The sequence below is a fragment of the Perissodus microlepis genome, chromosome 22 (assembly GCF_051167445.1).
Source record: "Perissodus microlepis isolate ML-2025 ecotype Zambia chromosome 22, ASM5116744v1, whole genome shotgun sequence".
Classification (NCBI taxonomy): Eukaryota; Metazoa; Chordata; class Actinopteri; order Cichliformes; family Cichlidae; genus Perissodus; species Perissodus microlepis.
In genome coordinates this window covers 26,887,988-26,898,847 of record NC_140481.1, presented here as the reverse complement: position 1 = coordinate 26,898,847, position 10,860 = coordinate 26,887,988, and the positions used below count along the sequence as shown (strand labels likewise).

General features: G+C 39.0%; 1 protein-coding gene across 1 annotated transcript; it reads right to left on the bottom strand.

Annotated features, from left to right (window-relative positions):
• Window positions 1-1,374: 1,374 nt before the first annotated feature.
• pithd1 (PITH (C-terminal proteasome-interacting domain of thioredoxin-like) domain containing 1) lies at window positions 1,375-10,255 on the bottom strand. Its single transcript, XM_084919874.1, has 6 exons — window positions 9,912-10,255; window positions 8,144-8,187; window positions 5,932-6,009; window positions 5,597-5,701; window positions 3,747-3,855; window positions 1,375-1,741 (listed from the first exon to the last, which is right to left on the bottom strand). Exons 1-6 carry the CDS (start codon window positions 10,101-10,103, stop codon window positions 1,640-1,642), a joined length of 630 nt encoding a protein of 209 aa, XP_084776000.1. The 5' UTR covers window positions 10,104-10,255; the 3' UTR covers window positions 1,375-1,639.
• Between the last annotated feature and the right edge of the window lie 605 nt (window positions 10,256-10,860).

Below are 10,860 nucleotides of genomic sequence, written 5' to 3'. Positions count from 1 at the left end.
ATGACTATGCTTATATTTAACACATATACTTTTTTCTGTATCCATAAAAGATATTCTAAAATGTTCCAATTTCATTAAATATGGTTTTCGATCATTTTTATAAAAAACAAAAATCACTAGTCACTAGAATAAAACATTAAAGCTCTAGATGTGTTTGAATAGCTAGTACCAGGCTGAATCTCCCTTTTATCTTCAGAGTTGCCTTAATTCTTCATGGAAAGCATTCCCAAGAGATTTATTGGCTGCATATCAATGATATGAATCTCTGTTTCACCACATCCCAAAGGTGCTTTATTTGATTGAGATCTGGTGACTATGTAGGCTGTTTGAGTACAGTGAACTCATTGTCATGCTTCAACAACCAGTTTGAGATGATTTGAGCTTTGTGACACGGAGCATTTTCCTTCTGGAAGAATTTCCTTCTCAGAATTTAAAAAAAACCCTGTATGTAAATTGCTTTTTAAAAAATTTATATATTTAATTTGCTTCTATTATAGTTTACACATGTAGAGGTTAGTTTATATCATATGTTTATGTGCCACTTTTTTCCTTGTTGACCTAAAATGAGCTCATCTGGGTATTTTAAAAATAAGGTGTTTTTGTTTTTGTTTTTTAACAAAAAGGCCATTCATACAGAGCTCACACATTCCTGTAAATGACTCCCACAGAGTGACTGAAGACTCAATTTATTTTTACTAGCACACTATTACTAAGAGTGCCATGATGTATTTGCAGGAGGGGAAGAGTGTATAGATCATTCTTAAGGGTATAATAGAAATAAGTATTCACTGAAAAGCTCTGGGAAATTGCGAAATGGATGTGACACGTTTATTATAGAGCTGTGAAAGAAAAAGAGGAACTGGAATACTGACTGCAGCTTTATTTCCTTCCTGATTTCATAAACTTCCTTTCACTCAAACAAGCACTGTGATATTATTGTAGAGACAAACAGAAGAGAAAGAAATGTATTAGGTAAGAAAAGGCTCTGAAACACTGGTGAAACATGCCTGCGGTGACAAAAGGATCCACTAGATGGCACAAAATATCTTCCAGTTGATAAAGAACAATTTGCAGGCTTTACAAAAGTCTTTAAAATTATTTAAGCAACTCCAATAACTAAATTGAACTACTAAAAATACTAAATTGGTATATGTATGTTTATTATGCATGTTAGTTAATAGGTTTTAAACCTGAAAGCCTTTTTGTGTGAGGCTAGTTTTTCAACCAAGGTGTAGACTTGGCAATCAGGACTTTAATAAAATACAAAAAACAACTTTGTTTGGTTTAATTTTCAGATTTTAATGTTTTATTTCTGAGTTCCTGTAATGTTATTATAGAGGCGATTATCTTTCAATTGAACTGAGAAGAGCAGACTTTGAGTTTGAAATGTTTCATGCATTTATTATTCAGGTGCTTGTCAACATTAAGCCTTTATTGCCATAGAAATCAGACATACATCTTAGCACTTCCAGACGCACATAAGCTCCACTGGTCTTCAGACATCGGTGCTCAGTCCCGGTCGATCTCGACCACCCTGCCAGTACGCAGCGTTAAACTCATCTTTGACTTTGTGACGGTCAGAATGATGTCACTACAACCCTTAACAGCCTCCTCCTCTTCTCCCCGTCTCTCTGAGCTCTCAGGAAATGAAGTTGGTTTGCGGGATGATGCTCTCCACTTTGTGATCTGCAGGATTTGCTGTGGCCTCGTAGTTACAGATGGTCACTTCATGTCTGTGAGCCTTAAGAGGGGCAAACAGGAAGAAACAATTCACACAATGTGTTAAAACTGCAGATTTAGTGTTAAAAAGAAAAGACTTCTTCAAAGTCTTTATTTTGCTTTTAGCAGCGACTTGAACAAGACTGTCACAGATACAAATGCTGATGAACGTTAAGCTCTCTACGGGTGACGTACGCCTAACATGATACGTGGAGGATAGATGGAGGACATGCAAACACAGAACGTAGGACATTAATAATTAATTAGAGGGTGACAACAAAACAGTACATAAAAAGAAAAATAATAACCATTACTCATGCATTTTAAGGAACAACGTGTTGTAGGAACAACACAATAAAGCGGGCAAAAAGCAAAGAGCTTTAAATACTTCATGAAGTGCCTGCAAATGTTTCTCTGCCATCATCTCTCCAGTCACATGTAAATGCTTTCAGCTGGAGTAACGTCTGCAAAACATGCTGATAAATTAATCATTAACTAATTTTCCATTCGATAGTTAAATGTTTAGATCTTCAGTGATGATCAGGAAGCTAAAGACACCTTTAATCTTAAAATCATCTAAAAAGAAAAAAAAAAAAAAAAAAAAAAAAGAAGAAAAAACCCGATGGTGCCACAGCTGAACTGATCTTTAACTTTAAGCGTGCTTTGTAACTCCTTTGATGCACACATAATGCTGTCTACCAAATAATGCATGGAGGCAACACATATTTAGGAATAATACAAAGGACAGAAATGACTGTTTTGTTTTGATAATATGAAATGTGTTTAAAGTGCTATCACAGGATCACGCCAAGTGACTGACACACAGAGACTCTGTAACGTCAGAAAGATGGCAAAGTACTCGGGAATGAATCTGCTGCCCTGAGGATAAGTGACAAAAAATAAATCTTGTTTGAGTGTACTAATGATGTGAAGCAAACGGCCAAATCAATCATGGAAATGCCAGAATAAAACTAATGTTATCAGAACTGATTCCTGGAAACATCCATGAGTATAGATTTGCGCACATAAGATGATAAATAAGCCAAACAGCCTCATCCATAGACACTTGTATCCTGTTTCCAAGACGCATAGGTTACAACCTAGCTGTACCCGTCTGTTTATTAGGTACACCCACCTTAATTTAATGTAATCTAATGTAATTGTCCTGCAAAGGTTCCTCCTTAGGAAAGTGTAAACATGATTATCCTGCAGGTTGTGGTTGCTGTAGATTAGTCACACAGAGGTTACCAACATTTAGTCCTCATTAAAGCTGGAACTGCAAAGCTCTCAGAGGACCTTCAGGGAAAAGGTGGAAATGCAGACAACACCCTGAACGAAGATTCTGCCTCAGTGGATTTTAGAGAACCAGCCTCACTGAGAGAGTTCGAGAAATAAACATCATGTAGTGGAAGTTTGGGTTTTTAACACAGGTGGGGAAACCCCCCAAAAACAAACAAAAAAAACCAACAGAATGGTTCCCCTACATCAGAATCTTCTTATAGTCACTGATAACAGTGGTTCAAAATTATGACTGAACCAGTGAAACATGGGCAAAAAATAAAAAAACTAAAGCCACAGTCGTGACAAATAAACATGCTGAAATGATCCCTTATAGCAGCGGTCCCCAACCTTTTTTGCGCCACGGACCGGTTTATGCCTGACAATATTTTCATGGACCGGTCTTTAAGGTGTCGCGGATAAATACAACAAAATAAAACTAGTACCGGTACCGAAAAAAAGAAAATTTATTCATAACACACGTGAAAAGACCAAGGAAAACCGAGTAAACGATAAAAACAATAACAAAATAACGCTGAAAACCGATAAAAACCCTGAAAACTATACATTTCACCCCTGAGCCTCAACTCTCGCGGCCCGGTACCAAACGACTCACGGACCGGTACCGGTCCGAGGCCCGGGGGTTGGGGACCGCTGCCTTATAGCACATCAGTTGATCAGAAAAGAGAAACACAGGAAGCAGCTCATCAACACTGCTTTTCTTTATTGTTGTTGGAGTTGTGACTAACCTCTGAATACTCTCCTCTGAGGCCGATGTAGTACACCCGGGTGCTCTCTGCTCCAAAGTTCTTCGAGATGTGGATGGAGAGGTGCTGAACGTTGGAAAAACGAGCGATTCTAGACATGCAGAGAGAACGAGAGAGCCTTTAGTTAAAGACAAAGACAGCAGAAATGCAAATGTACTCCAGGAAAGCCATCATGTGATGAAGTAAGCGTGTTCATGACATTTATAATGAGCGTGTTAATGCTACAAAAGAACACAGACAAGCGAAAGAAATGGCTCCTCTCATCTTTTAAATGCTTCTTTGACCAGATTAAGTTTCACAACAAGCATCAGTCATCTTGGCTCGAACATAACGAAAGCCGTTAGACTGTCAGAGCTATAACTTCGAGTTTCAGAGAGGAAGGAAAGACCAAACCAAAATAAAACCACCACAGTCAAAATTAATGCTCATAACGGATTTCATAGTCTTTGAAAAATGTAACTAATTTTATTTAAATTTCAATTAAACACAGGCCACCTCCCAACTGGTGTTTTTTAACTGAACTTCACCTTCTATTTCTACTCTTAATTAAGTAGTTTTAAGAGGCTGGGGTGAATGTTTTCGTGCCCACACCTAACCAGAGTGAAAATGAAAGAAATCTGTGAGTGGGTAAAAGAAAAAGAAAATGAATAGAAAGTGTATTAGCACGCAAGCTTGTTTCTTCCACTTAAACAAACATGTTCTGCCATCCGTTCATCAATATTTTGGATTATTATCTCAAATTCAAGTTATTTTCTCAGTTGTTTGAGTCAGTAAGTTGAAATTTTGAGATAGTATCTCAAAATTTTGACTTACTGAAGGCAGAAAAGGCTTTTTTCAACAGCTGAAACAAGTTTCCATACATGACCGGCAATGATTGTGTGTTGAACCCAAGCAAAGCCTTCAGAGAGCTTTCCAGACTTTTCCAGCATGTTGGAGCTGTTTACTGTCACTAGGGGGCAGTGTCATGAACAAAATGAGCCTGTGGGTTACTCTCGCTTGTGCTGTTGTTGATCGTTCAGCCAACTTAAGTCAGAATATACAAATATATAAATAACAACTGTGTCCAAATTCAGGGGCTGCATCCTTCGAAGGACCCGGCCTCCGTTCAAGGATGCAGCCCCTGAATTTGGACACAGCCACTGTCTTTGAAATGAAGTAAAACTGAGTGTTAAAAAGGAAACGTGTCCACTGCAGCCACCGTCTGTCTCTCTACTGCTGCTTTCTTAAAATCTTTACTGTTTTTTTTTCTCCCCACCCATTCTTGCCATGATAAACAACCAATCAGCATTCAACCTCAACACCCCAGCCGGGCGTGTGAGGATCATTAATTAAGGACGTCCTACACGCTAAACCGTCACTCTGCATAGCCACCTCAAACAGACCAACTCAGTACTGCGAATTCGGCCCAACAGCGTAGGAGGTTCATCTGCATACTGTAGTTCCCTGAACCTCGGCTGAAAACACACCAACACACACAATTTCTACATTATGTAGAGACGCAGGCAGTCTGTTACGTGTGGCGTGAGAACACACCGGAAAACTTGCTTTTCATGAATCCACAGAAAAGTGAGAATAATGTGATGATGATTTGTCAACTTGGATGAAAATGTCTGTTTAACACGTGCACTGCAGTGAGCGATTTACACATCAAGCGTCTTCTGCGTGGGCATTTTCTTCCTGCAGCTATTAAACTGGATGCTTAATGTAGCAGTGAGTGTGATGAGTTTTATAGCTCTTCCACAGAAAGATTAACATCCATCTTTCTGGAGTGCAGGAGCATTTTTATGTGTTTTTGTGTGTTTTTGTTTTACTGGGTATTACTCTGCTCTCACTTTGTTGGGTACTCCAGCTCAGCGGCAGGATCTCTGTTGAGTCTGAAAGCTTGTTCGGGTTCTCTGCCGGTGTCGTCAAAGGACATCTGAGGGATGTTCTTGTAGCTGAAAAGACCCAAAAAAAACCCAAAAACCCCAAAAGTCCAACAATTTAGCCATAAGACATCACCATCAAGCCAACTTACAACAAATCAACTAAAATGTTAATGTTTTCCTTTCTTAAATAGAAAAAGTATCATGTCTAAGTTGGAAAACGATGACCAAACCATGTAGATGCACCGCCTCCAGTTTCCATCTACGTTTTCCTGCAATAACTCACAGAGACAGGCACTCACAGTCGTATCTCAGCTGGATGAGAGCTATCATTTTCTCCGGAGATGATGATGCCTTTTAGCTTCACACTGCCAGTAAAACTGAAAGAGATGACACACGGTTACTTTGGGGCAGATGCACGCAGAGACGCTGAGGCAGGAGGTGTCATGATAAACAAATGCAGAGCTGGGAAAACAAAGAAATGAAATTAGAACTAGCTTTGGTTTAAAATTACAAGAGTCAGGGCTAAAACTTTATATATAACTGATGAAAGGGGACCTTTGCTTCTCCATATTTTCAATTCAGGGGATCCACTGGAGCTGGACCTGTATTCACAAAGTAGATCCCGGTGAAGTTAATACTGAGAAGTTTTCTAAGAATCGCTCTAATATTTGGGCATTAAATCTGGCAAAGATAAAAGATAATCACAAATTGTTTTATCTCTTACATGAACTCCCAAGATAAATACTGAGAGAAGTGTTAAAGAGGACTCGAAGAGGCTGAAGAGGCTCTTAAGCAAAGAGAAAATGTGTAGTGCTGCTGAAAAGCCACTCCAAGTGAGAAGGCAGAATTTGTAGTTCACATAATTACAATAATTCATTATTAGAGGATTCTGAATGGCTGATTGTTGACTGATTTCAATTGCTGATATTTTCAGCCCAAGTTAGAAGATTCTTATGTTTGTGAATACAGGCTCTGACTAAATGACTGATACAGCCTCTCTGTCCTGAAAAGCCCATCTTCATCTAACTGACCACTTTCAGGAAGCCTGCTGAGGGGCACCTGAGAACTGTGCTGCCTGTAGAAGATGAACACATTAATGAAACTCCGAGCTTCTGCTCGCCCCATGACTAAAAGAAAATCCCTTTAAGAACCAAGGATGTCAAAACATTTAACTGTTTATCCATTACTTAATTACTTTGGTCCTTATCCAGTGGGGTAGTGGGGTCTTTAGAGGGCTGATTCTGGCCCACGGGCCTCATGTTTGACACCCCTCCTTTGAACCATGCCATTGTCTCACATCTGCAACAGGTGCGTTAGTATGCTAGACTTCTGATGTGCAAACAGAAACTCTGACTGGGCGATATGACCCAAAATTCATATCTCGTTATTTTTTCTAGCTGGATGGCGATATACGATATATATCTCGATATTTTTTTTAAAGCCATAAAGTAAGAACAAGCAGAGTTCTTAGTCAAAGCTGTGTCCCAGATGTCACACAGGCACTTTTATTGACATACAGCATAGATGTACATGAAAAAATTATTCAAAAATAAATTATGAGCATTTATTAAAAATAATACTCCATAAATAAAAGAAAACAATGTGGTTTTTGTGCATAACAAAAAGCTCACAATTGTGCAGTCAAAATGTAAACTAAAAGACGCTGAGCATAATAACAAAGACAGATTTCACAGCTGCTCTGTTCCCAAGTTCTACTGCATGACTCACAGCCTGGAGTTTGAAATCCACTTCAACCACATCGCTGAGCAGGTGCCATTTGTGGTCCTTATACAGACACAATACGGTAATATTACGTTAAGGCACAGTAAGTATTACTCCGCGAGGCTCCAGACTACGGTAGCCGTAATGCTCCGACAATCCGTTAAGCGGTGCAGCTCCGTAGCTTACCAAAGTCGTACTAAAACATTTTTTGACAGATTGCTGAGCGCCGTGTACCACATAAAATCGGTTCGCGGTCAGTAAGAACAGCCGGAATTCATACATAAGGCGCGCTGTCAACTTTTGAGAAAATGAAAATCATTGCATGGCGTTAGCTTGGTTACCTCGTTAGCGCGGTTAGCTCGTTAACACGTTAACGCCGTCCAGCCCCACGCACTGGGCGATCAGCGGTAACTCGTTAACAGAGATTTGCCCCGTTGATGCAGTTATGGCGTTAACGTCACGCTGACAGCACTGTAATAGTAATTTCCAAATGTTTTCTTTTTACTTTTCTTTTTAAAAGTATAATACGAGCCCCGCAAGGGACATGGGAGAAAAAAAATTACGATGAACTTTTGCGAGATCTCGCAAAACTAACTCGGGATCTAGCAAAAGTCAGTCTTAATTTTTTTTTTTTCCTCCCAAGTCCCTTACGGGGCTCCATAGTATAAAAAGTATCTGCCCACAGATTTTATACACTAAATCACATTGAGACGCATACAGTGTTTTTTGTGTCATACAGAAATAGAAGAACAGGCATGATGATGATGACATTATCATTTTGGGACTTACGGTATGTTGAACAGCAGCTCTTCATCTGCGTCGCTGTCCACAAACTACAAGCAGAAAAACAAGGCGTCATGGTTACAGAAAACAGAGGCAGCCGCAGATGTTTGTGTTTGATATGATGTCACCAGTTCTGATTAAGAGCTTCACTAAAATTAAAGCGGACACAACAATGTCTCATACTGAAACCGTGCTCAGGTGAAAAAAAAAAAAAAGCAGACAGCTGCGTGGGACGTGTAAAATCATAAACAACAATATTCACAAAGCTGATCCCTCCTCAGCTGTCCCGAGGCTTCTTGTGAAGCTCACAGAGTCAAATGTGGCTTATTTTAAAAATATTTTATAAATGACATATGAAAATATTACATATCTGAAGTCAACAACAGTGTTTTTGGATCTGTAAGACTGTGTGGGAGGTTTCATTAAAGTCCCTGTTGAGCAATTCTAAGACTTCAAGGTGTTTTCCATTTAAATGTGACTCATTTTGTGATTGTTTCAGAAAACAATTATTTTTTTTTTTTTTAAATCACCTTTCATGATTTTTAAAATGTCCTTTTTTTAAAAAAAAACAAAAAAACAAACAAACCTCCAAATACGATCAGTTAACTGTGGTGGAAAATATACATTTTTTCCCCCCACATTTATTCTCGACTTCTTAAAAGACTGAAAACAGTGAAACCCCTCAGCTCCAGATTTGGGTCCTTGACTGTTGACTTGACAGGTCAATTTGGGTCCAGTTTTGGTGATTTTTTTTTCTGCTGCTCTCTGCAGTAATTTCATGCCTGACTTTGGTCATTTATGGTTATTTTGCACTTTTGTGATCCTGTCACGCATCTCTGTGGTCATGTTGTATCTTGCTTTGATTGTTTGAGGCCATTTAAGTAAATTCGTGGTTATTTCGAGTGTCTTTTTGGTAATTTCTTGTGTCTCTGTGCAGGTGCTTTGAGTCTTGTTTCTGACTTTTGTGCTCACTTTACTGATCACTGATTGTTTTACGTCACAGTTTGGTTGCTTTACCCATTACTTTGATTATTTGTGGACACTTTATGCACCTGACTGTGCACAGTCAGGTGCATAAAGAGCAACTTGTGTGGTAACCATTTTCTCTGTGTTTTTAAAGGTATTTCTGTGGTCAAGTTTTACTCTTTGGTCATTTTATAAATACCTGTGATTGCTTTGAACCTCTATTCACTTATTTTGTTTTTACTTTGGATATTTTGAAGTCACTACGCATCAGATTTTGCTTATAATGGTCATAATGTTATTCTGTCCTACTTTAATGCAACTTGGAGCTTCTTTTTGTGCGAGTTTATGCGAGTCTTCTGTGATCATATAATGGTTTTATGTGCTAATTTTACGCTTTATTTGTGGATAATTTATGTACCTCTTTGGCCATTTTATGTCTTTTTGTTGTTTAATTCTAACCATTTTTGATACTCCCTCTCTCTTTAAGGCAATTCTGTGGTCGTTTTCTCTTATTGTGATCACTTTGTGGTAATGTTTTTTCTCTCTTTATAACCATTTTGTTTCTATCAGTGTCTTTTGCGCGTGTTTGCTGCCCTGCTCCTGGTGGACCCATTTACAAACCAATCAAAAATCAATACTTTACCTTCATAGATCAATATCTGGTAAAGTTACAGGACTTGAAGTCAAGCTGCTGACTCCATGACCAGGCTGAACCTGCACCTCAAAGCTCGGTAAAGTTTAGTTTGGATATTGCGCAGCTCCGCAGCGTGCGCTCTACCTGGACACCTGCCCGGGGGAGAGGCGTTACCTTGTCCCGGTCGTTCCGCTGGTCCCACGGTTTGAACACCAGCTTGCCGTCTCCGTCCCGGCTCTCGTTGAGACACTGCAGCTTCTCCAGGTCGATCTTCTGATACAGTCCGTACTCCAGGCCCCTCTCCGCGGGCTCGTGCTCACCCTCACACCCGCATCCGTGCCCGTGACCATGACCGTGTCCGGACATCGTGGCCGGTTTCGTTAATCACTCCAGGTAGAAATAAAACGTAGCGTTCGCGCTGGAGCGTTTTTATAAAGTGAAATGAGCTCAGCAAGTTTCACTTGGAAGCGTGTAGTGACGTCCGCGTCAAGTTACGTGAAGTCACGAGGTAAGTTCCGGTGCAAGAATTTCAAAATAAAACTTCAAAGGTTTGCGTCAATTCGAAACGTGGTTTAGTATTATTTATCACTCAGTGAAAAAAAAAAAACACCTTAAAACCTGAAAAAATCTCTTAAGTACTTTTTTTTTTACACCTCTACATCTCCTTTAATTTTTTTCAAACTCACTGATTAGCTCATGTGCACCGTGGTCGTGTGATTGAAATCACCTGTCTCACATTGATTACCATTAAAAATTGTTTTTTTTATTCGTTTTTTTTGACTGATCCTTCTCATTCTAAGCAGTAACTTTGTCTTTCTGTAAATTTGAAATAAGGTCTAACCTTTTTTTCTTTCCAGAATGAGCAGTCTGTACGTGTCTTTTCCACAGTTCATTATCATTACTGCAGTGATTTCAACATCCAAAAAACTAAAAAAAAAACAAAAACTTTTTGCACTGAATTATTTCAGATTCCTTTCGTGCATTCAGACCAAATTCCCTTTCTGAACCGTTAAATTACTAATAATCATGTGGAAAAACATCAAATTAAGCAGCTGAGACTTAAAAGACAGAAGTTTTAAAAATGGCTAATTTTAAAATTAAAATGCGGTGAACAGAATAATAG

Coding starts and splice junctions, on each gene's coding strand:
- pithd1 (XM_084919874.1), bottom strand. CDS start 10,103: ATGTCCGGACACGGTCATGGTCACGGGCACGGATGCGGGTGTGAGGGT. Junction 6,010..8,143: donor GAGCTGCTGTTCAACATACC/GTAAGTCCCAAA, acceptor CATCTCTTTCAG/TTTTACTGGCAGTGTGAAGC. Junction 1,742..3,746: donor TCAGAGGAGAGTATTCAGAG/GTTAGTCACAAC, acceptor GCCCCTCTTAAG/GCTCACAGACATGAAGTGAC.